This window comes from Carassius auratus, chromosome 45 (assembly GCF_003368295.1).
Source record: "Carassius auratus strain Wakin chromosome 45, ASM336829v1, whole genome shotgun sequence".
In the NCBI taxonomy this organism is placed as follows: Eukaryota; Metazoa; Chordata; class Actinopteri; order Cypriniformes; family Cyprinidae; genus Carassius; species Carassius auratus.
The window spans coordinates 8861594-8887694 of NC_039287.1; the positions used below are offsets into that span (position 1 = coordinate 8861594).

At 37.7% G+C, this 26101-nt stretch overlaps 2 protein-coding genes and 1 pseudogene across 4 annotated transcripts; 2 read left to right on the forward strand and 1 right to left on the reverse strand.

Annotated features, from left to right (window-relative positions):
- The first annotated feature begins 687 nt into the window (after window positions 1-687).
- LOC113062692 (protein-glutamate O-methyltransferase-like) lies at window positions 688-4482 on the forward strand (annotated as a pseudogene).
- On the forward strand, window positions 2009-16711 carry LOC113063161 (estrogen receptor). Of its 3 annotated transcripts, XM_026233380.1 has the most exons (9): window positions 2009-2105; window positions 6634-7066; window positions 8944-9167; window positions 12084-12200; window positions 12725-13063; window positions 13896-14034; window positions 15080-15213; window positions 15470-15653; window positions 16284-16711. In XM_026233380.1, the coding sequence occupies exons 2-9, from the start codon at window positions 6750-6752 to the stop codon at window positions 16648-16650; spliced, it is 1821 nt and encodes a 606-aa protein (XP_026089165.1). In that variant the 5' UTR covers window positions 2009-2105; window positions 6634-6749; the 3' UTR covers window positions 16651-16711. The 3 variants fall into 3 exon arrangements, with proteins under 3 accessions (XP_026089165.1, XP_026089166.1, XP_026089164.1); XM_026233381.1 differs by lacking the exon at window positions 2009-2105 and having other exon boundaries at window positions 6238-7066; window positions 16445-16615; XM_026233379.1 differs by lacking the exon at window positions 2009-2105 and having other exon boundaries at window positions 6245-7066.
- Window positions 16712-22928: 6217 nt separating this feature from the next.
- LOC113063195 (nesprin-2-like) lies at window positions 22929-25673 on the reverse strand. The gene is made up of 5 exons (XM_026233420.1): window positions 25600-25673; window positions 25408-25476; window positions 24681-24784; window positions 24082-24258; window positions 22929-23009 (listed from the first exon to the last, which is right to left on the reverse strand). The coding sequence occupies exons 1-5, from the start codon at window positions 25670-25672 to the stop codon at window positions 22944-22946; spliced, it is 489 nt and encodes a 162-aa protein (XP_026089205.1). The 5' UTR covers window position 25673; the 3' UTR covers window positions 22929-22943.
- Between the last annotated feature and the right edge of the window lie 428 nt (window positions 25674-26101).

Here is a 26101-nt window from a genome sequence, read left to right on the forward strand (position 1 = left end):
GAAACGCACCCCAGTATAGTAGGCTATCCATATCAAGCAAGCAACATTTTCTGTACATGTAGATTACATATATAAAACAAACCTGAATTATCTTAAAAATCAATGACAGTAAATCAGTAACAGCCACTTAGATCCTTATAGAGGTCTGTGAAAAGTTATCTTGAGACATTATTAGGTATAGCTTAAAATATAAATACTAAGCTGATTCTCTATCTGGTCTTTTCTGGGTAAGCTATTGCTTAGATTAGTTTTACCAGCTTTATTAGCTGAAAAGTGCCCCAAATCCTCTAAAATCAGCTAAAAGACCAGACAGAGACCAACTACAAATCATCTGAAATGCACTGTTCGTCCTGTGGGAGGCAGTAATGGAAAAAGGGTAAAACATTACCATTTGGCTAATTTTGTGTTTGCTTGCTGGCGCATGGCCAGAGACAGGCGTTTGTTTTATTTTAATTTTATTTTAATTTTTTTTTACAGCGCCGCGCATTTAAAACAATCACACACGATTCTGTTGAGCTTATGAATCCAGTAACCAATTACAGTTTTGTTCACTGCGAGCTTAACTGACTGAATTCTGCTCTCTAGCGAATTAATTCTCTAATCAGAAACAAAAAAGTGCTGATGTGCGTACGAATGTAAGTCAGATATTAGAGTATAAACAGAGCATAAACAGCTTCAGGGATTATAATGAGAGATTCTTTGCTCTTGGTACAATGTAAGTGTTATAATTGGTAGCTCACAAATGTTTTTATTAAATTCACATTAAATACAAAGTCAGTCGCATTGAAAATATTTAAAAATGAATTTTATTAGCCTTGGAGGTTTTGTGTTTGTGTGGACAATGTTTCTCTGCAGGCCTCTAGAGGACAGTAGTGTCAACGAAGCGATATCTACAGCATGAAGTGAGCTAATGATTCATCAAAAGACTACAATAAATAACATGCCAATGTTTGTGATTGCAAGTATTCCGATGATATGCGAGTAATATAAAGTACACCGAGTCTATTAAATAATTTTATATTTTCACTATACTTTGTGAATTGGTCATCTATCGTTCGCAAATAAAGTTTGTTGAAATTATCTAAATCTCTTCTAGTCTTTCCTGTTTGCAAAGACAGAGGCAGAGGGGATTTTAGCCCCGCTGTCACTCTCTGCTAAGTTTTAGGGGTAACTTGTCTTTATGCTCATAGATATGATTTGATGCTTCACCGTTGACGTGTTTGATATGTAATTAGGGGACTGCGAGAAATGTATCGTTTAGAATGAATTGGCTAAATATGCAGCACACAACTGTTAGTCTGACAGACAGAATCTCTGTCTGTGTTTCAAAACAACTGTCTACCCAAACAGCATTTTTGGCCAACATTGGCGGTTCAAAGTCATGCATAGTCGAAACGCGCATATATTATAATGCCTGTCTAGAAGGTTACTAACTAACCAGCTTTGAGACACATTAATTTCAACGGCACTGCTGGTGTTGGATGTGGATGTAGTGACAGTGACGTAAACAACCACTGCTTATTATCATCTAGTAATGGTCTTTATTGATGTATTAATTTTAGGATGTATTTCTGCCTTATTCCTCAAATTACTACAGCTAGTGAAACCTAATGTTGTCTCAGCATTAACAGGTTTTTTATAATACATGTAGCTATTTTTTCTGAATCAGAGACTGATTTAAAAAAATAATTTCACATAAAATGTTAAATTATTTCCCATTTCTAGGTCCTTTGCCTATCTGACTGTGAGAGACAGACTACCAACCATACTTACAAAAGTGATAGACACAATGGCACCGCAATAAGGACAATTTCTTCAAAGAATATGGAGAGGTATCTTTTATTAAATTAAAACAGGCCTGCCTGTACTTGTTTTCCCAGATTTAACTTATATATAATGTGTTTTCTCAGGAGGGGGTCCAGGCAGAGAAGAGGCTATCTCCTTCCTGTCCAAGCTGAGGAATGAGCTGCAGACAGACAAACCTGTTCTGGCTCTGACTGATAATGCTGAGGACACAGTGGCCTGGAATGAATACATGCGAAGTCGCCATGGCTCTATGTGGAGTGTTACATGTACCGGAGGATCCAGGAGGCTCCTTATATGAAGTAAGGAAAATCAGCTTGCTCCGCACATTATGAGCAGTCAAAAATTCACTAAGATATTATACTCAAGTGAAATTACTACTGTGGTTATTTTCACAAATTACTCAAAAGTTAGAGTATCCTAACATTGAATTTAACTTTAGCATTTAATAGTAAAAAAGTAAACTTTTCTCCAATATAATTAATTAACGATATAATCATCAAAAAGACATCTTAGTACAAAAAGTCTTATCAAATCTAATACTGTAAATTAAATTAGAATTGTATAACAAAACTATAAATTATTTTATTATGAAGAGAGGTGTGTTGTTTTAAGTGGTTAGTAAGATGTCTCTTCACATGACCATATGGCAATTCAATTTATAAAATAAAATGGTTATATATGGATATATATTATAAAAGGGCAGTTTTATATAAGGAAGACCTGAAATATGTACAGGTCTAAATGAATTTAAAGGAATGACTTGCCCTTACTACACTTCAATAGTGTAGTAATTACTGAAAGAGTTTGCATCACTTTTAGAGCTATTGTAAATTAAAGGCACTGATAGTGCGATCTTAAATGTTCTTTAAGTGTTTTTGTAATTGATAATAAAATTAATAATTAACCAGGATTAACTGTACTCTCTCCATGTTGCATTGGTACATTTTGAATTGTTTAACTGACTTGCATCATTATGTTTCCACAGCATATGATGATCCCTTCGATTAACAGCAATTGTTTATGGGACATTATGTCATCAGAACACAATACCAAAAACAAGGAAAACCATCTGTTCTTGTTTGCGTGAAGATGGAAGATTCTAATTGAGTTCAGTAAGCCATAACCATAAACTTAAAGAGTCACATCTTTAATTTAGAACCGAGAATCTTGTTACGCAAATTACATCCAGTTTGTGGTGCTAAGTAACATGCCTAGGGGTGGCTATTGTTTTCAGCATGCACTTTTGTACTTAATTGAAATTGCGCTGTTGGTGATACAATAATGTCCCATAATCTGGTTTACGGTGTATTTTGAAGGTCTCTCTGTGGGGAAACAGGTGTGATCTGTCCATCTCTGCCGGTCAGGCTATCTCCCAAAAGTCCAGTCCCATCGATTCTCTTTCTGATCTTCATCCTAGTGGATAACTCCACATGGTTTGGTCAGTGCTGGTTGCTGCTCAAGGATCCAGATCCTCAGGGATAAAGAATGCAAGAGTGGACATTGTTTTAGACAATGCTGGCTTTGAGGTTGTTACCGATCTAGTCCATGCTAGCTTTCTTGTTTCTGCCGGACTAGCCAAGCAAATCCGATTTCATGGCAAGTTGATCCCATGGTTCGTCTCAGACGTGACCAAACAAGACTTTGAGTGGACCATGATGCAGACTGTGTCATCCAATCACAAGTGGATGTCAGCCAGCGGCGTCCAGTGGAAGCATTTCATGAAGGAGGATACATGGTCCTACCTTCACCACTCTTTTTGGACCTTGCCCCATGAGTTCTGTGACTTGGCGGTGGATGCAGCTGATCTCTACAGCATGCTCCAGCGCTCTGATCTGATCATCTTCAAAGTAGACCTTAACTACAGGAAGCTTACTGGAGATAGGAAATGGGAGCACACGGTTCTGTTTGATCAAGCGTTTAGGGGGTTCCAGCCTGCCCCTCTCTGCAGTCTCAGGACACTGTAGGCCGATGTTCAGGTGGGCTTACAGCTAGGCCAGGCTGAGAAGCTCAGCTCTCAGGAACCAGACTGGATGATTAACAACAAATATGCTCTGGTTTTTGGTCAACAAAGAGAACAGTAGGGTCGTTTTTAAAGAAAAGAGTCCTCACTGAAGAGGAAATTACAGGAAGCAAGAGATGAAGGACTGAAATGCACTAAGGATACTGTTTTAGTTACAACATGCCAAACAACTGTGTTTTTGTCTTTGCTTGATTCAGCGTGTCAAACACTAAATTTACATTTTCACCTAATTAATGTCCTTGTTAATAGAATAATGACATTTTGAAACCTGACAATCTTTTGATCATAGCTTACACAGTCTATGATTTTTTGTTTGCACTATTGATGTATGATCAGATTGGTTACTGAAAAAATACTGGCCATATATACACCATCTAAGAGAGTTTTTATTGTTTACATTTTGGATTCACTAGCAATTTCAAAGATAGTTTACAAGGTTTTCTGGTGTCTGTTTTGGATGAAAATTGCACCTTGATGATTTCTTTCAAGCTTATTTATGAGCATGCTGGAAACAGATGCTAGTCAGGATACCATCCGTATGTACTTACACTTGTTAAAATGCGAGCTGTTTTTAAAAAACTGAATGCAATTGGATGAAGTTCAGAGAAAAAACAAAAAAACTTTTTTTTATTTTTTAAATTAAACTTTAATAATGCTATTGTGTATAACAATTCATTTTAGAGATGCAATTAATTTCTCTTCACCTATTTATTTCTCTTCTCTGACCTATCCTTTGAGAGTGCAATTTCTATTTCTGTGTGTGTGTGTATTTTTGTATTTCTGGACTATGGTTTCTGTTTTCATTTTCTGAAAATCACATTAGCATCATCAAATATGGTTTAGTTAGAATTGCTATACTGTTATCTGTAGATAGAAAAATACAATGTTAATGGTTTAGAAATCAGGGGTGCGTTTCCCAAAACCATAATTGCTAACTAAGTTAGTTGGTTGTTGGTTGCAATGCAATTTCCCATTTCCATCCAACTAAATTGCTAACAGGTTAGCAACCACGGTTTTGGGAAACGCACCCCAGTATAGTAGGCTATCCATATCAAGCAAGCAACATTTTCTGTACATGTAGATTACATATATAAAACAAACCTGAATTATCTTAAAAATCAATGACAGTAAATCAGTAACAGCCACTTGGATTCTTATAGAGGTCTGTGAAAAGTTATTTTGAGACATTATTAGGTATAGCTTAAAATATACTAAGCTGATTCTCTCTCTGGTCTTTTCTGGATAAGCTGCTTAGATTAGTTTACCCAGCTTGATTAGCTGAAAAGTGCCCCCAAATCCTCTAAAATCAGCTAAAAGACCAGAGACCAACTACAAATCATCTGAGCCTTGCTTCAGTTCTACAGAGCAAAGAAAAGAGTCAAAAAATAAAGCAACCCGAAGATTTGATGTTGTAATCACGTGAATGCTATCTTATTTTGTTTCGGGGTTAGCGCGTTCATTCTGTTTTTCCTGAAAATCAAGGCCATGTTTTTTGGTCTTTGAACTGTTCTAGTTACCGTAAAGCAAGAGCTAAGCTAGTACAAAAAAAAAAGATTATTAAAAAAAGATCAAATAAGGTTAACTTCTTGGGATTTTCCTAAATTCATAAGACATTTCCCACCAAGGCTGCATTTATTTGATCAAAAATAGATTACAGTATTAGTGTAATATTGTGTGATATAACTGCAGTTTGAAATGTTTTTTATTTTGTAATGTTTTAAACTGTAATTTATTGCTGTGTTTTAACTTCTTTCTAACCCCAAACCTTTGAACAGTATATTTCAGCACACAGAAAGTATTACTATTAAGATAAAATACTAATAATGTTCCTTATTAAAGAGAAATCAAATCTCAATTAGCCAAACATCCAACACAGCATTTAATGAAGAGCACGGACACCTACACACTCTCCATTTCAGCTTTAAACAGTTGCCCTTAGAGAAATGGTTATGAACAAACATAACCTGTAAAATCCAAAGGTTTTGGCAAGTAAATCAGTCGGTGACCTCCTATCTCTTGTTTACCTGGTTGTCATGACCTGGTCTGAAGAGTGACCGCCAGTATCGACCTGACTGTCTTTAATTTGTTTACCTCCTTTTTTTTTTTTCTTTTTTTTTTTGTCAGAGCCTCCGACAGTGAAAGTAAAAAGGACACAGAAGTCAGAGATACGTCAGTGAGGGGATGCATCCAGGCTACTTGTGGGGCTAAACTTCAGATGACCATATAAAGGATTAAACAACTGATTCTTTTCTTTTGAGTTTCCACAAGAAATAATATTCCTTATGTCTCTAGTGGTCTCCGTTTCCTGTTTACAAGAAAAGCACCTCACATTGGACTCCTTATTTTTCACTCGTACAGTTGCTCATATTTTATCCTTCCTAAAGTGAAATATTTAAGGCCACAGAAAGGCATTTTTGTTAGATTAGCAGTTTTAGATACTGAAGAAATAAAGAGATAGAAAATGGAAAAGAAAAAGAAGTAAAGAGTATTTTAAGAGAGAAAGAGAAGGAAAAATGAAAGCAGACTCGCATATCTTAGAAAAACATCACACTTTGTCCTTTAAGCCCAAGGTGGACTTTGAAGAGAGAGGACTGTATTTTTTTAGGAGGAGTAGGCAGAACAGCAGGGCGGATGCAAAGCAGAACAAGGAGGAGAGACTTTGAGAAAGAAAGTGGGAGGTAAAAAAAAAAACTTGAGCTTAAAAAAAAAAGAGAGAATCTGTCTTTTGGTGGTTGCTTATGAACAGATAGTAGCCTACCTTAAGCCTCATGCTCTCTGCGTGTGTGTTTCCATGGTGATGTCTGGAGGGCAGACCAGTGGAGAGGCTGCTGGTGCCACGCAGCGACTCAGGACCAGCCCGAGCCCGGAGAGAGAAGACCTGGAGGGGCTTTCCTCACCACCAGCTGCCCACAAACTCTCACCCATGTACCCTAAGGAGGAGCACAGTGTGGGGGGCATCAGCTCCTCTGTCAACTATCTTGATGGATCCTACGAGTTCCCAAACCCCACACAAACCTACGGCACCTCGTCACCCGCCGAGCCTGCCTCGGTCGGATACTACCCAGCTCCCCCGGACCCCCACGTGCCCCCCGTAGAAGAGCATCTGCAGTCGTTAGGCAGCCCTCGCATCTTTGCACCCTCCAGCCCTCAGTTGTCCCCATACCTGAGCCATCCTGGTGGTCACCCCTCGACCCACCAGGCGTCCTACTACCTGGACACCCCTTCTAGCTCTCTCTACAGGTCAGTTCAGCTTTAAATACCAACTCTGATTGTGTTCATGTTTTGGATGGTTTTGTAGGTGAAGTATTCAAAGTCCTGAGAGAAAACAATAGTTACAAGTTTATAAATGTATACAGCACTTTAAGAGGTTTATTGGATTTAAGAGCTTTTGTAAACATTGAAAATAAGTGTATCTATCTTTGTATGTGTGTATCTTAAATGTCAAGTTTCCATTTTCATGGTGAAATCAAGGTTAAACTAATATAGGAAATAGGGAAAGAAACTATATAAGATGTTTAAGATTATAAAACAGACATGTCAGGTCTCCAGTTAATCGGATGAGGTGGTTCTGGATTCATTGAGGCACAATTATTGGTAAACAACACCTCACACACACAAAGCCTGGTCAAATATTTCTGCAGCATTATACACATTTTCTGAACATGTTTAATTGGCTTACAAACCATGACATTTGTAATAAATCGAGTACCATTATCAGCCAACATTTAAATCTATATTTTTTAAGCCATTATGACATTTGACAATATTTCAGCTAGGTAAAATGTATGGTAAAAAAAAACAACAATGTGTTTTAGAATACTGCAAGAGTAAACATCTTTTTTTTAATGTGACTAATAGGTTGTTTCTATAGGTTTTTGGGTTGTGCATGACCAGCATTTAATGCTAGATGGCCTTTGGCATTTGTTTTCTTTTAGAACTGGAGAATACGTATTACTTCCTTCATATAATGGTGGTTCCCACATTTCTACTCGTATCGAGTGCTCTCTGACTAATTAAAGTTTATTTTATTTGTTGTTATTTTATGTTCTAGGTTTGTGCTGTTAATTATTAGCATTTCTTGACTTCTTGGAAAGAAGATGGTTAGGATTGTAAACTCTGCAATTCAACATGGGCACTGAATTCCACCCGTCACAGAAAGAAATGTACATTTGAAGAGCCTCTGATCAGATTCTGTCTCTAGACCTTGAGGAAAGTACAGTTGGTGAAAACAACAGTGCTACTGTCTGAACACACAGGGAGAACATTTTTCACTTTCAAAATAACTGAGAGGAGATCTAGGGACAGTTAATGGATTAATAAAAATGATGGCACATGTTGAATAGACTTATTATTAAAGCCCATTGTTTAAATTTGTTGTTTACATCTGACATCATGAGAATATTAACTTCATTTTAACATGTGTTTAGTCATTCATGTCTGTTTTAGGCTGCTCTGGGACCCCAGTTGTGAAGTTATGACATTGCACAGCACTCACTGCAGTCCATTATTGAGGTTGCGCAATAAATCTGTTGGACATCAGAATTAAAGATAAAATAAATATTTACAAACACTGGAACAAGAGGTCAGAAGGAAATGGGGATGGTTACATTTGTCCCCTGTTTGCAGTCACGTACATATTCTCCTTGGATATTACAAATTTATATTTCAAGATATTTTATATACGCAGTCTTTTGTATAATTTATATTTAATTATAGGGATGCACAATGTCACGGTACCATATTGGTTATTGGACGATATTAGTTATTTTTTACCCATATTGACCAGTGTTGGATGTTTACTTGTGAATTTCCTTTTTCCCCCTCTATTTAATAAATAATGTTGTGAAGCCTAAATTCACTTGTCACCTTTTAACCAACTGATTTGAGCTTTTATTGTTTATTTTTAGATGTGCTTAGATAAATTAGAATTGATTTTACAATCTAGCTAAGATGGAAATAATTATCCACATATCGATACTGGCTAGAATTTAAATACTAGTGCAACTTTAGTAATTTGTAACCATGAAGCGTTATTACTAGTGAATCAGTACACAAAAGTCAGTTTCTCTGCAGTGGTGAGCTGCTGCTCTTGACATCTCTCCTGTTTCTGTCTGTAGGTCCAGTGTGGTATCTTCTCAGCAGGCAGGTGGTGGTTTGTGTGAGGAGCTGTGCAGTGCCTCTGACAGACAGGAGATGTACTCCGGATCAAGAGGCACAGGAGGGTTTGATTCAGAGAAGGAGACGCGCTTCTGTGCAGTGTGCAGTGATTATGCCTCTGGTTATCATTATGGAGTCTGGTCCTGTGAGGGATGTAAAGCTTTCTTCAAGAGAAGCATTCAAGGTAACCAGTCTGTTACACACAGTCTTGCTGTTCTGAATATCAGCATGTCTGTGATGCTGTTGCATGTGTCCACAAAAATAGTTTACAAGTTTTATATTGCCTAAACCATTCAAAACAAAAGTGAATATTAAGAAACTTACATTTATTGCAGTCATTTTGTCTGTTTTTGCTCCACCAATTAAAATATATCCAAATGAAGCGAAAGCAGAATTGAATGAATTTGTGTTTGTTAACATTAAAATAATGGCCATTGTAAGAAAGCATCCCCTAAAATATCCCACCAAGCCCCTATCCCAAATGGCACACTTGATGTGGATTTGCACTCTTGGAGACTTACCATTCGTCACCATAGCTTTCAGAAAGGTGCTCATGAGCGCCCCCTTTAAGGCCATTATATGTCCTTGATGCGCACTTTTGCCAGCTCAGGCCTGCACTTTAGCTAGTGTTATACTTTTCTCTCTGTGAGGAGGAAACGTGAAGCATTTTTGAGTGGGGAAAATTACTATAGGGAACATGAGTCAAACTCAAGGCCCACGGGCCTATTCCGGGCTTCCACATTATTTAATGTGGCCTGCGAGAACATAGAATTATCTTAAAATCTAAAATCTAAAAATAAAAACGTGAATGTGCATGTCAATACCACAACTCTCTGTTTTTATTTGGCGTTCTATTAATGTGCAGGAATTTTCTTTGGTGTGCATTATATGATACGCAATGGTCAGGATTTGGGGTGTGAGGGTCTTCCGTTGATGACTGTGTGGAGGGCTCAAAGGAGCAGAGCGGACCTCATCAAATATCGAGCACCACCAACAGAAATGGTCAAACAGCACACAAAGAAAAACATGATATTCTCAATTAATTTAACCAATTTAAAAAAATCGATTGCAGCTTTCAGACACGACTATCTTTCTCATTTGAATACCTTATTTTCCGGACTATAAGTCACACTTTTTTTCATAGTTTGGCTGGTCCTGCGATTTGTAGTCAGGTGCGACTTATTTATTAAAATGAATTTGACATGAACCAAGAGAAAGGAACTAACAGAAAACATTACTGTCTACAGCTGCAAGAGCGCTCTATGCTTCCCATAGACAGTAAAAGAAATGGACACAGCGACCCCATTGGAACTCAATTGAGACAAATGAAGCCCAGTTTTAGCGTTTTTTAGCACTTCCGTTTCTGACGCGCAGACTCAAACGAAGCTTGACGAAGTCAGCAACCTGTCTGCCATATGTAAATCTTCTAAGTGGCTGTGCGTGCAAACTGCCATCGTTAATCTTGCAGAGACGGCGAGCTTGAGCGGGGAGGTCTTTGTCGTGAGTGAGCAGGAGTAAGTATTCTGATTAATTATTTTGTATAGTATTTTAAAATGTAACGCCAGTACGCCATATTAAGTTAATTGCCTGTGAGCTTCTCCTCCTGTCGTACGGTAATGCGACAGAGAGCCGAGTGGTTATGACGCAATCTTAAATGATGCGACTTAAACTTAGGTGCGACTTATAGTCCGAAGAATACGATAGTTAGTTTTGAGGTAGTTTCTATGGAGTTATTTTAATGACAAATGTTCAGAGTGCATTATACAGCCTATGCAAGAGCGCATCAATGCATGAGTATCTCACTTTCACAGAAAACGGACGCGCTCTCTATCGGTCTGATATTACATTTGCACGTAAATCATTTTAATTAGATTTTCATAGATTTTCATCATTTTTTAATAATAATTTTCAAGTCAAACCCTTATGCTTTCAAATACCATTTCAAATGTGCCACAGATAATCATCCTTGCCTGTTCCCTACTGTCCTTCCTTTTAAAGCGGTTAGAAAGAGGTGAAAATGAAAGTCTCACATGTGATGAAAGGCTGCCTGATATGTACAATGAAGCACAGATGTTTCTGCCTGCACCTTATTTGCGGTTCTGTATTGCATTGGAAGGGGTGCAGGTCTGGGTGGGGTTGGTAAAATGAGAGGCCAGGCTCCTGATGAGCTCTTTCCAGGGGCAGGTTACTGATGCTGACTTCAACTGCCATTCTGGTGAGGAAAACTGAGCAGAAAACTGGAGGAAAATGACTGTAAGTGTGTACCTGACAAATGGGTTTTAGGACACACTGGGTGAAGGGAATTACAGTAAGTAAAGGGGAGTACAGAAGGGTGGAGGGCCAAGATGTTTAGGAGAGACAGACCATCAGGACAGGAAGGCAGAGAGAACAGCAGAATAAATACATTTTTACTTTAAGCAATTTGGATTGGGTTTCTTAAAAGATTTTTTAAAAGATCACTGCAATAAAATGTTACAAATTCAGAATATATATATATATATATATATATATATATATATATATATATATATATATATATATATATATATATATGTATATATATATATATATATTCTTTGGTAATAGTTTCAGGAGTAGCCGGTGTTTTTAAAGGGCATGGTGGTGATCTGCTCTTTACAGTTTCCAGGTCATTTGTACTGGCCACCAAAAATCGCTTGGTAACCCGCGTTCACCAACATTATCTATTCTTCTTTATTTTCATGCTTTGGATTCTCTGTTGTAGAATTGCGGTCCTCATTTTGATTATGTGCATGTTTTTATACAGTGGTTTGGATGTCAGAGTGTATGTGTGTGTCTGTGACATTTCTGGCTGAGACACAATCATCTAATTTAAAATTTCATTTGCAGTGCTGGAACAGCATGTACCTGCTCTCTGCTCTTAATCAGATCCAAGGCTGTTGATGCGCTGCGCTGCACTCTTTATTGCTTCTGACCGAATAGTATTTACATATCGCTAATACAAAGTTAAAAAAGTCATCTCTGAAAGCTGATCTTAAAGTCATAAGCATTTTACTGTTTAAGCAAGAATTCGAGGGTAAAAGAATGATTAAAAAGCCCTACTTTATTTCTCTGCCTCTAGGTCACAATGACTATGTTTGTCCAGCGACCAACCAGTGCACTATTGACAGAAACCGCAGGAAGAGCTGCCAAGCATGCAGACTACGCAAGTGTTATGAAGTAGGCATGGTGAAAGGAGGTACATAAAGATATTCCTAGCTTTGTATTTCTCACATATATGCACCATCTGTTATGCTCTAGAGAAGAGTTTCCCCTACTTTTATCTCGGCACAGGCAACATTCAGAATTTAAGAATGGTCTCTTCTTTTTACATTAGTTTAATTGTGTGTGTGTCAGGGAGAGAGAGAAATTAAATAAACATTTAATTTGTTTAATGTATTCAGTTATTTTTTCAAATTGTATTTTTACAATTAATAAAGTGTATAATATTGAATAAAAATGTGTAAAGGTAGCATTTCAGGGATAATTCACACTGGGAATTTGTAAATTATTAAATAAGAAAAATGTAATTGCTTATGGATAATTCACATGGAAAAATAATGCTGCATCCTGATGGTTTGATTGAAATTAGTTTTAAAAGGTTTTGCTTTATTCTGATGGTGCAAATCAGGCTGTGACAAGCACAGTCATCTTTCTCTGCTATCTCAAATAGTTTGAAAAAAGGATATAGTAAAATAATAATTTGCATGTTTTCCATTGCAGGTATTCGTAAGGACCGCGGTGGGCGTGCTATCAGGCGTGAGAGGAGGAGGAGCGGTAATGAAGATCTCATCAAGAGCTACAGTGAGCAGTCAAGCCATAGTGGTTCAAGAACAGCTCCCCCGCAGGACAAGAGGAAGAAGAGCAGCGGCGGCGGGGTCAGTGCTTTATGCCTTCCTCCTGACCAGGTGCTGCTGTTGCTTCTGGAGGCAGAGCCGCCGGCCGTCTGCTCGCGACAGAAACACAGCCGCCCATTCACCGAGATCACCATGATGTCCCTGCTCACAAACATGGCTGACAAAGAACTCGTCCACATGATCGCCTGGGCTAAGAAAGTACCAGGTGAAATCCTTTTAAAGATCATAGTACAACATCAAGGGAGAGGGTTTAAATCTGAAGGAATCATTTCAATTATAGGCAAGAAATGTGCCTTAAAGTGGTGCAATCATCACTTTTAGTAATAATATTAGTAATGGCCTAATGGATGGAGAGTCGGACTTGTAACCCAAAGGTTGTGGGTTTGAGTCTCAGGTCTGGTGGGTATGGTAGGGTGGGGGGAGTGAATGTTAAGGCACCAAACTTCCAGTTGCTATAAACGACACAGCATTGACTAGCCACTGCTTCGGGTGTGTGTTCACGGTTTGTGTGTGTGTTCACTGCTGTGTGTGTGCACTTTGGATGTGTTAAATGCAGAGCACAAATTCTCTTCACACAGCTGTCATGCAAACACTGTAACTTTCCTCAGTGATGATGAGTGAAAAGTCCCATATATTCACACTGAAGGAGGGACCTTAGCTAGGGACCAGAATATCATAGAGCCTAGTAACTGCCTAGCAACCACCCACCCATATTAAAATAGCAATAACCACATAACAGCTGCCCAGAACACAGAATCATTGTGCAGGTGTGCCTTTTTCATTTTATTCAGAAAAAGGTAAAAATCTATTTGACCTTGTTATTGCTGTTGCTACACAACTGACACTTCCATTCAAAGATTTAGGGGTCATTAATAATTAAATATAATTAATATAAAAAATAAATAAATAAAAAATACAAGAGGATGTACAGATATATTGAAATATCGAGAAATAACTAATGTTAACTGCATTTTTATATATTTTGTAACTTAATTTATTATTGAATTTTCGGTATTGTCTGATCTCAAACTCAACAGGGTTCCAGGATCTCTCTCTGCACGATCAGGTTCAGTTGTTGGAGAGCTCTTGGCTGGAGGTGTTGATGATCGGCCTCATATGGAGGTCTATTCATTCACCTGGAAAACTCATCTTCGCTCAGGATCTCATCCTGGATAGGTACCGGATATTCTGCACTTCCTTTTGTAGTCCACTGTACAATATGTATTTACACTTTTTTTGTATTAATCCATAAAAATCATAAAACCTGATTCCAATCTAATGACTCACTCTCGCTGTTACCATCTCGCTGTTATATAGAACATAACACATGAAAAATATGAACATGAAGTACATGAAAAAGTGTGCAACCACACTTTGAGAAGCTTTTTAAACGTATTCAATTGTTTTGAATTCATTTAGCTTCAATTGACTGTTAAGAATAATGGAAAAGCACTAACATGGCGTGACAGAAACCTGCGGGGACTCGAATGAAACTCAGGGTTTTATTTTAGTCTCAGGCAGTTTTGCTGTGCGTGTGATCGTGGGCTTTTTGAGATGTCATATTGACCTGATACATAATCTCTACATGCGCTTATTTTTTGCTTCAATTTCATAAAGAACATTGATTTGTAATGTAGAATTTTTCTCCACGCAGCGGGGAATTAGCCCAGCAGAGGAGCATACCTCACGAAATGAAATTAAATGATTATGAAATGAAAACTAGATTATTAAAAAGGATGTGAACTATTTACCTGAGAGCCTAGTGCTCCTCTTCAGAAGATCATGTCACACGTAGATTGTAATTAGAGAGAACCCGGTTGGGAACAGGCTCCTTAAAGGGCTTCTGAAGAACAGCGTCATCACCAAGGGAACATGAATCATAACCAGCATCCATAAAAAGTAAAGAGTCGTGAGACTGACAGTTTAATAAAGCATCCTGGAGGACGGAGGAGAAAGGCGAGTAAGACTTTGGAGGGGACTGTAAAGATAAGATGGTTGAATGAAAGAAAGGCAGAAGACTGCTAAGATAGGATAAGAGCTAATGAAAGACAGATGATCTAAAGAGAGTCCATTAGACGTCCAGTCTTTGCTCTCATGCAAAGTAAACGGTAAACAGCATTGTTCACGGAAGAGATAAAACAGCTATTTTAAGGCACATATCACAATAAAAGAGACAAAAAATCTCCTGGCATGGGTAAAGAGCTGGTCTACCTCTTTACAGGAGTGAAGGGGAATGTGTCGAGGGGATGACTGAGATTTTCGACATGCTCTTGGCGACCGTGGCTCGCTTCCGTAGTCTCAAACTCAAGCTGGAGGAATTCGTTTGTCTCAAAGCCATCATACTTCTCAATTCTGGTGAGTCTGCAAGTCATAAAGAATGAAGGAACTTGGTGATTTGAGGACTTTTGAAAAGAAGAGCTTTGAAGCTTGAAGTGATCTTCCAGAGTCTCCTGTGGTCACCAGGGTGGCCTTTACTTGATCAAAAATACAGTGGCCTGGTTTTATAGATTTCTTTTTAGATTTTGGAAACTATTCTAGATATTATTTGTCATCTCTGTAGTTCATAGGAAATATTTAAATGGTTATTGCTTATCTTTTTCTGTTTGATCAGGTGCATTTTCATTCTGCTCCAGTTCAGTGGAGCCCCTGATGGACAGCTTCATGGTGCAGTGCATGCTGGACAACATCACTGATGCCCTCATTTACTGCATCAGTAAATCAGGTGCCACCCCGCAGCTGCAGTCTCGCCGGCAGGCCCAGCTCCTGCTGCTGCTCTCACACATCAGACACATGAGGTAAAGAACAGATGCGTTTCATACACAATACCATTTAAAAGTTTAGGGTCAAAAAGATAATCATTCTTTAAAGAAATTAATACTTTTATTAAAAAAGAAAGCACTAAATTGATCAAAAGTGGCTGTCAAATCTTTTACATTGCTGTATTTAATTTTTCAAATAAAGGCTTTCAACATTGATAATAATAATCATTTCTTGAGCAGAAAAATAAGTATATTAGAATGATTTCTGACGGATCGTGTGAAAACGAAGACTGAAAATTCAGCTTTTCCATTTCAGGAGAAAATGACATTTTAAAATATATTCAAACAAAGAACAGTTCATTTAAAGTAAAAGAACATTTCACAATATTATTGTAGCTGTTGTGCAATTTTTAGAAAATAAATCCAGCCTTGCTAAGAGATTAATGTTTTAAAATAAAAATCCTACTCGGCCCAAATATTTCAAAAGCAGTGTAACACAGATCACAAGCTTTTTATACAAATAAAGAGGGTTTGAAAAGGAGCTTTACCCATTTGATGGGACCTTCTTACATTTATTAGCAATCATTAAATGATTTTTGTTGCTGAATTATTACTGCTTACAGTCATGCACGTTACATCTGCATTCTTTTTTTTGTTTTTTGAAAGCAACAAAGGAATGGAGCACTTATACCGAATGAAATGTAAGAATCGAGTCCCACTGTATGACCTTTTGTTAGAGATGCTGGATGCCCAGCAATTCCATTCTTCAAGAAAAGTGCAGCGACCGTGGTCACAGAGTGAGAAAGACTCTTGGTCTACACCCACAGCCGGCAGCAGCAGCCCCTCCAGAGGTCCTGGAGCCATGCAGCCCAACACGGCCAGAGTCCAGACCCCTGATCTGTGTCCAGTCCAACAACTGAAGAATGTGAAGACTGTGAACCAGTCAGTGCTGGCTAATAGATTTGAAGGTGGAACTGAAGTCTCTCTTTGTGCCTTATCAGAGAATACTTTAGATTCTAGAAGACCCATCTAGAAATGAACACATTTTAAAATGTAAAGAGGTTGAGTCTTCAAATAAAACAGTATACATCTATGCTCACTTGATTCATTAGTTTTGAAAGACATTTTTGAAAAAGGGCTCTTAGGGCTGCTAGTTCTTCTTCTTTTTAAACACCCAATGGAGTGACAACTTTGACATCACAAACTTACTTAAGCTAAAACAAATAAACAAAAGACAATCAAGAGCAGGTGGCTTGTGAAGAACATCATAAACTAGCAGGTAAATGGTTTCATTGCTTAAACTTTAGTTACCAAGGATTATTCAGATATTGTTTTAAAAACAGGTGAGGTTACATTGACATTCCACTGTCAGTCAGAGGTAAGTGGAATGTTACCTTAACTGTAGAATGAAGAACTTCATATTGTAGCAGAGGTGTTGCATTTGTTTTTATGTTATTATTACTATATGCATAATGGCAATAGTAATAGTTAGGTATAATTACAAGCAGCGCTTAATATGAAGTAACGTACACTATATTATAAAGTGACTGAAAACAGGAGAAATGTTACCTTTGGAATAAAGAAAAAGAAAATGACACAATATATTCTCGCAATCATATATATACAGTGCCCTCCATAAGTATTGGAACAGTAAAGAAAAAAATAGTTTTCTCTGCTGTGAAGTCAAGACATTTGCAAATATCATTAAAAGATGAATATGTGACAAAAGTACAGAATGTCACATTTTATTATTAGGTCTTTCGACACATACATGTTTTACCAAATAAAAAGGACAGCACTTTTAGAGTTCATCCCAATATTTGATGTGAGCATAAGTATTGGAACAGTTGAATTTAAGACAGATGTAAAAGATTAAAAGCTAATATTTAGTTGCAGATCCCTTGCATGCCGTCAGAGCAGTGAGTCTGCGACCCATAGACATCTCCAGACTCTTGGTCTTATGCTTTGACATGCTTTTCCCCAGACCCAGACTGTTGCTTGTTTTGGGGAGTTTCTGTCTATAGTCTCCTCTTCAGCTTCGGATTTAAATCTATAGATTGATTTGGGCAATCTAAGACTTTACATTTCTTTGCCCTGATCAAGTCCTTGACTGAACTGGCAGGGTGTTTTGGGCCATTGTCCTGATTCAATATTAAGTGTTTTCTAATAAGTTTGGTGGCATTTTTTTTTTAATACTGGTAGCCAAGATGATTTCGTACCCTTCCAAATTCATTCTGCGACTGCCATCATACATGAAGTCATCATTAAAATGAAGAGGTCCTGTTCTAGAGAGCCATGCGTGCCCATGCCATGACTCCACCTCCACCAAGCTTTACAGATGAGCTTGTATGCTTAGGTTCATTTGCAGTTCCCTTTTTTCTCCACACTTTTGCTTTCCAATCACTTAGATTAAAGTTAATCTTTGTCTCATTGGTCCATGAACTCCGTTCCAAAACTCTACTGGCTCACATTTGTGAAGAATCTTGCCTTTCTATTTGTGGTGTTGATCAGAGGTTTGCATCTTGCTGTGTAGCTTCTGTAATTCTGTGTCAATTTCTTCAGCAGACTGATTCATTTTCACAGCTTTTATGATTTGTCTGTCATCAACTACTGTTGTTTTCTCACCCGATCAGTTCGACGTTGTTTGCTGAAGTCACCGGTAGTTTCCAACTCTTGATTTCTCCATGCCCTTTGATTTTCCTATAGTACTAATTGACTTCCACTCTTTTTTCTTTTTGCATTCAAATTGCTTGCTTTTCTTTCAGAGTCGGCTTCCTTGTCTTCATCCTGTTTTGTGTGTGCCATCATCGAATACAAGACTTAGAATGCAGAAGCAATGGATATAACTGATGAGACACATTCCCTGCTTTTAATATCTGAAGAATGAATGCTACAGGACACAGCTGAACACTTAGAAAGAGCTGTGAGGAAACTGCTCCAATACTTCTGCTCACATCATATAGGGAGATGAAACTCTAAAAACATCTTTGTGTCGAATCACCCAATAATAAAATATGACATTCTGTAGTTTTGTCTCATATTCATCTTTTAATCATATTAACAGATTTATTGACTCCACAGCAAACAGAACAATTTTGTCTTTACTGTTCCAATACTTATGGAGGGCAGTGTATATATATATATATATAACTGCTTTATTTTAAATATATAAATATGTATTAATTTTTTTTTTTTTGGAGCAAAGATGTTCGCTTGTTGGTTTGTTAATATGACAATGTTAAACCCTATGTTTGCTGTATTAAAGTGCTGTAATTGGTTTTATGGCCATGTCAACAGACATGTAAATGCTGATTTTTATAAGCATTGAGAATCACTGGTACACATTCAATGCAGGAACTGACATGGTCTTGCACTAGATTGTCATATTTTTCCTCAAATCTGTGAATGTGTTTGGTCATAGTCCAGTAGACTTAAACATTGCACTTATCAGCCATTAAATTTGATACTTTAATGTTATGATTTGTACAGTGTGTTTTCATTTTAAAGGACCTAAATGTGGAAATGTTAATTTGGCTGAAATAATTATAAAGAAAAGAGTAAAAAAAAAAAAACAAGTACTTTTAAAATGATACTTTTAACTATACTGAATGGGCAACTAGCAAAATGTATATATATTAAATGAAAAGATGTGTCTTTATTGTCAGCATTAGTAAACTGTACATACAGAAATAGACATCGCAATCATAATGTTTTTGTCACACTGTCATTGTCATAACACAGTAAGTAGATAAATGTTATAAAAAGCACACTTCTCCCATAGAGCTACATAAAGGACTGTTTTACATATCTGGACAATAAAAAAAAGTGAACTCCATGCCATGAAATAAAAACAAAATTTGAAATGCCATGTAAAATATCATTTAAATAATATTCAAAATAACTTTTTTCTACAGTTTTAAATAATACAAAAATAAAAATAAAACACTTTCCTTAGCCATTTTCTTGGTCGGTATAAGTGCAGTACCTTATGCTTATGTCAGTGCTATTAAGTACAGAATTATATACAATTCTATAGTTTTTCATCGGTTTCCTTGGAACAGAAAAGGTTTACCAGTTTGGCTGTCCAACAGTAGTCTACATTGCAATGAGTTCAATAGTACTCTGTTTAGTGAAAAATGAAATTAGCAGCAGTAACTGAACAGGAACAAGTACAATCAGCTTTGGATAAGACTAGTCCATTCTGTGAAGGCATTCCTAAAGTGTCCTCCTGCTCATACAGGCGGTGGGCCGTTCATGTAGCGGAGCATGGGATGAAAAGACCGGGCAAAATTGTTTGCATGGGTACAACTGTAATCCTGCTCAGTCGTGGGCACCAGACAGGTCAAGCCCACTATGAGAAGCAGCAGGAGCTGCAGAGGAAGAGCTGCCCTGAGCACCCGCAGCAGAAAGGGCTGACAACGAGCCACACCAGCGCCACCTTGTGACCCGGAGGAACCAGAGAGAGACGAAACGCAGCCAGAACCGCTGGGCAACCTACAAAACATCATGAGAATAGATAAGAATAATCTGTGCTACTCACAACAAAGTATGTCTACTATTCAGTTTATCACGTGAAAGGGTGATTTGTTTTAAAAGCTATCCTTTTAACTCAGTGTTGTTATCATTAACTCAAACCACAACTAAACTATTTCAAACTGTTGTCAAGTAAAAGTAAAAAAAATATTTTAAAGAAAATGAGAAATGTTGCCTTGGCAACTAACTAAAGTTTAAGTTAATAATGTACTAAAATTATTAAAGTTAAATCTGAAATAAAATGAAAGCTATACAGATAAAATATCAACTTAAAATGAAACATAAAAGTAAATGCTAATTCAAAATTGTAATAAATACAATAATATATAAGTAATATTTTCACAAACATGATTTTTGGAATTTTCTCCATCAATCTTAAACAAAGCAAACAGTTTTAACATCTGTCACTGTTTTGGTATTTGCATATGATGATAACTCACAGAAGTCCATGTTTTAATGCACACATTAAATCTTTTGTTCTTGGACAGATCACACTTCCATATGTGTGCTATTATAAAGATCATGAGTATTTATACTCAGAAGTGAGTATTTTGTAATACTTAATAATATATTTCATTAAGAAGACACAACAAACATGACATAATGCTTAAAGCATTTAAATATGAAAATATATAAATTAACGTTTCGTGGCCTTTCTATCTATTTAATGTAAAATAACGAAGAATTGTTTGCATAAAAAAATAAAACCCCAAAAAACAATGAAAGCAACCAAAATTGACATGGTTTTGGAAATGACTAATAAATGTCAGTATTTTCACGTAGCATCTAGAATGGAGAAAGATGATGGACGCATCAGGATTTTGAAGATAGTTTCTTCAAACCTTTTATGTTCAAAGGACACACAAAGTAACACTGACAGACACAATATTATGTTCTTGGGGAAAATAACACATAAGATTACTAAGAATCCTTGACTAGGAACCAAAACATATTCCTTTCCTAGAACTGAACAACTGGTGTTCTGATCTGAAATGAGTTCCATCATCTGCAATGCATCTAAAGAGAGAGACAGGTACCTGTGACGTGGAAGTCTGGCTGACGATCCTGCTTCTGACACACTACATTTGCCTCGCAGCTGTTGTGCAATGAGCAAAAGGGAGGGAGGGGTACAAGAAAGAAAGAATGTTTCAGTTCAGCAAAAAAAGACCAAGCTTGTGGTGACAAGCAGACATCTTCAAAAAAATCCATTAAAATTTAGTATGGCTTGATTTGATTTTAAGCATGTCTTAAAGGTAAAGCCAGTGTTTCTTGTATTAATTTCATTGGAAGCAAAGTACTTCCGGAGCCACAAATAAACATCCAAACCAACATTTTTACAGGGCATGAGGAATATTATACTGGAACCCAACATTTTGAAAATCTTCCCCTGTTACAAGCTCAACCACCTCAATTTAGCAGGACATAATAATATCAAAAAAAAGCAGAGAAAGATGCCATTACCGATTGTTGTTTAGTGGAAACGCTGACCTCTGAAACAGGCCTGGCCAATCCAGAAGTATCGGTGTCATCCGTAACAGACCAGAGGGTCGCATCCTGTAAGTTGGGTGAAGATCTGATTATTAGCTTTGAAATGGAGATCCAAGAAATTCTGATATTATGGACATTGTCTAATGTTGTTTTTTTATCTGTTAAAACTGAAAAAATGGTCAGTAAAGAGATGAATAAACACTGAATGTACTTGTAGATCGATTCTGTCTGTTCCCAGAAGCCTGGAGTTCGTTTTCTAGCAGTTCAATGTCAGTGGCCACAGCTTTCAGGAGCAGTTGCAGACGGTTCCCGATGACATGCACCCTCTCCTGGGCCTCCCAGACACCCTGCCGCCATGTGCCTGCCACCAGCATCTGTCCCTGAGAGCTTCTGCAGACTGTCCACCTTCTGCTCCGTCTCCAGCAGCTCCCGCTGGGTGTGCTGCAGACAAAAGCGTGTCGATGTTTCACTTTGTAAAATGAAAAGGTTTGTGTTCTAATACATTTTTTTACACATTTGGAGAATTTTAAGAACTTTTTTTGACAATGGATGAGCTCAAATGTGCATAATGTAATGATGAAAAAAATACTTTAAAAGTAGAGTAGATGGTTAAAAAAGCAACTGAACACTGTCTACATACTATGAGAATAGCTGCTTTATTCTTCCTCTCTTATTCTGCGTACAGTATAGGGTGAACAGTAGACAAAATATGTATTCAGCCCATATAGAAGCAGTGGCCTGTTCACAGGTACCTTTAGTGGCTCTGTAATGAGCTTGAAGTGTAGGCCGATCTAGCCCTGGTGCTATTGGGATAATCTCATTTCTCAGGCGGTCGATGTTTTCCAGCCAGAGAAGAAGACCATGACTCCAGCTCATGGAACTCCTGTAGAGAATCAAGACATGTGAGAGAATGACAATACCTGCCTCTGCGTGTTTCATTTACCGTATTTTTCCGGACTATAAGTCACACTTTTTTTTCATACTTTGGCTGGTCCTGCAACTTATAGTCAGGTGCGACTTATTTTATCAAAATTAATTTGACATGAACCAAGAGAAATGAACTAAGAGACATGAACCAAGAGAAAACATTAACCCCCCCCCCAAAAAAACCCTCTTACTGACTTTTGACCAGTAATGTACATGTCGGTGCTGTCTGTGTGTGTACCTGACACTGCATCAGAGCATCCTGAAGTGCTGTTCTCCCAATCCTTAAGTGATTTTCCCAGTCGATCCCAGCGTGAGTTCATCTCTTTCAGTTTCACTTGTAAGATCCTGGCTCTCCTCTTGAGTCTGACTGGAGTAGTGTTACCGCTGTTTTAAGTTGATGGACAGTACTTTGGACTTATGGGAATCCATTGCCTTCTCTAACTCCTGTTGGGACACAAGAGTGAAGCATTGTTAGAAATTTGTGTGTTCCTTTTACAGATTGCATTATGTTACCAAGAAATGATGTGTAGTTGGGTGCAAGCCTTTGGTTCTCCCTCTGTTGTTAAATTGTTCTGAAGGGAAGATTCACTTATAGCCCTTTGGACTGTATACACGTGTTTCAGTTTTAGGTGTGCAAGTAAAAATAACTGGTGAAATCAGATGCTCCAAGATCCTCTCTGAATGTGGGTCAGCGGGATGCTGTGGATTTCCACTGGTTTGTTTCCATTGCTGACATCCTGCCCAATTTGAAATGTATGTGTGGGGTGTGTGTGTGTGTGTGTGTGTGTGTGAGCAAGACTTGTCTTTAGGTGTAGACATGTGAGCAACCCACACATGGACCTGCCAGTACCAATGCATCCGTTTACAGCTTGGACATGGTTAACTATTATATTTACAGTAATATGAAATAGTACATTTGCACTCTCAGCAATAAAGCAGATAGAAGAAATTAAATTTTCAATGTGATTTTGGGGATTTCGGTCACATGAGCATAATGACTTGACGGAAATTTAGAAAATGTTGACTATGTCAATGACTGGCTAATTCACCAGGGGTCCTGTTGTTTTTTCTAATGTGCTTTTAGAAAAGCAATTCTTGATTTATATTGTAGAATGGGAATGTCCCTTTAAAGTAGTGTTAACCACAGACCTTACCCATAAAATTGAAAACATTTTTTTTTTTTAAAGCGATTAGCTATTCTAAAGGGAACCTCTTCACATAAGGGACTGATTCATGACTAAACAGCCTGATTAGATGTGTAACAAGCTCATGTGACAATTATGTTGTTGGTAATGTTGAAATGTTTATCATCCATGGTTAAAATATTTTAATTCTCATCTGGGTTTTAGGGCTACAAACAGGACAGCTCTGTAAATCTAATTTGTGATGATTTCAAAAGCTGTGGTCAGATGTGCAGACAATTAACAGCATTAGAAAGGAAACAATTACTAAATCACTCAGCAAATATGCACAAACACAAATTCACATGTACAAATATGTAGCAGGCGACACAAACCTGGAGTTTTCTAATCCTCTGCTCAATAGTGTGTATATCTGCACTGAGATCTTTCCTTCTCAGTTCTTCTAACTCCGCCTCAGCCTGTCCGAGCCACGCCTCCATGGCGTCCAGGTCAGAGGTCATCTTTTGCCATAGCACCAGGTTTTCTCTCTCTTTGTGATCTGAATCAGCGGACTGTAAGAAATGCATCGATCCATAGGTAAAATAATTGAAGAAAACGTACTGTTATTTTCATCAAAAACTAAATTTACATTGCAAAAAGCAGCAATTATACCTAATTATGACAACCATGTTTTCAAAAAAAAAAGTTTGAACACTAGTTTTCCAAAAAGCCACTTTGAAACGTTTAATTTTTTATTTCATAATAAATATGTTATGAACAGAACTGTGATATTTCAAACAAACTTAGATACTTTAGAAACAGAGCGAAGGCAGAGCACAGTCTGTCACAGGCAGTTCTAGTTTAATTTTTCATCAATTAATTTCTTAAGTTATCCTTTGATTATGTTCTGGCCCACCATCTAGTGATAAATTTTTTTTTGGCCCGATGCCAAACTTACTAGCTGACCCCTGGACTAAACTGAATCTTTACTTACATAGCCCATGTGAGAGGTGTCATGGCCACCCATAGTGCCATCTGTCTGCTGGAGGCTGTAGTGGCTGGTGTCCATTATATTGTCTAATAATCGAACTGCTTCACCTGCAGGAATTAATGTATAGATTAACATGACATGTCACATGACCACCTTTTAAAAAAGATAATTCTGAAATAGTCATTCTGTGATCACACTGTGATTAGGAGTTTTGTAAAGCTTTAAAACGTGAATTTTTAATCACGTTATTCGCTAAAAATGGAATTTGAATATTATGCAGACAACTCATTTGTTTTATGTAACATTTTCAGTTATAACAGTGAATTATAAAACAAAATATAAAAAGGTATTAATGTCAGTGTTGACTGTTGTATGTTGGAATGAAATGGCACTTGTAAAACTGATCCATGAAGTGGTCTTGTCCTAACAGTGTACCTTGTGGCATACATGTGGTTATTTCCACTGGACTACACATCTCTTTTTCCATCAAATTCTCAACTCAATTCTCTTTTGAAAGTGCTTTAAAACTTAATTGTTTTCACATTCAATGACGATTGGCATTGTTTGATTTTAGAACAAATTTAAAGTTGGATCTTAGTAGTCCAGATCTGTCAGAATATTTGCCATGCATTTTTTGTTTTTAGAATTCATGCAATCATGCAGTTCATGCAATATGATAGCATGCAGTGTAGATAAGCATTAATTTAGCATGCCACCACATATTGCCTACCAGAGGAGGACCTCAATGTGTTTTCTGTTAGTTTTATATAAGCTTCAGGGCTCTCAGGAATCACTACGTCTGTGGAAAAAGAGATACACAACAAAGCATACCAACAGTTTACGGAGAAGACTTTCTCAGGGTGATGGACACTCAGCTGGAGAATTATCTCATGAACATCCTTCAGGTCAAGCAAACACTCACCTGTAAGTGCTGCAGTGGCCAAACACAGTAACTCCTCATCCTCATCTTTTTGTCTGCCCTGTTGTGCAGACATGGAATGGGCCATGGGGTCCAGGTCATAGTCGTGGTCCCATTCTAGAGGATGGAGTCTACACTGGCAGGGGTGCCCGGCCGGAGCCGTTTGTGTGAATAGGAACAGTCCAGCTGAAGGTGGTCTGCTAGAAGTCTGGGACATAAGCACCATCCTCACCCCACTGAAGGTCTGAGAGGTCACCTGACTCGAATTCACGATCTGAGCCTTCACACTCATCATCGGTTAGCTGTGAATGGGAGGTACCATAAAAGTAACAACCACACTTACACAAGCAAAGCAAAAGCTGAGATATAAACAAGTGTGCTTGCATGTCTGAATTTGTGTGTCTACCGGCAGGCGTGTGAGTTTCCTGTAGTAGCGCTCCACCCGACCGAACACCTCCCTAGAGTATCTCTGCAGCTCATCCAGCTCCTCCTCTATGACAGCAGC

Coding starts and splice junctions, on each gene's coding strand:
- LOC113063161 (XM_026233379.1), top strand. CDS start 6,618: ATGGTGATGTCTGGAGGGCAGACCAGTGGAGAGGCTGCTGGTGCCACG. Junction 13,064..13,895: donor CTGGGCTAAGAAAGTACCAG/GTGAAATCCTTT, acceptor CAAACTCAACAG/GGTTCCAGGATCTCTCTCTG. Junction 15,214..15,469: donor CATCATACTTCTCAATTCTG/GTGAGTCTGCAA, acceptor CTGTTTGATCAG/GTGCATTTTCATTCTGCTCC.
- LOC113063195 (XM_026233420.1), bottom strand. CDS start 25,672: ATGTCTGCACAACAGGGCAGACAAAAAGATGAGGATGAGGAGTTACTG. Junction 25,477..25,599: donor GGCCACTGCAGCACTTACAG/GTGAGTGTTTGC, acceptor CTTTTTCCACAG/ACGTAGTGATTCCTGAGAGC. Junction 24,785..25,407: donor CACATTGAGGTCCTCCTCTG/GTAGGCAATATG, acceptor TAATTCCTGCAG/GTGAAGCAGTTCGATTATTA.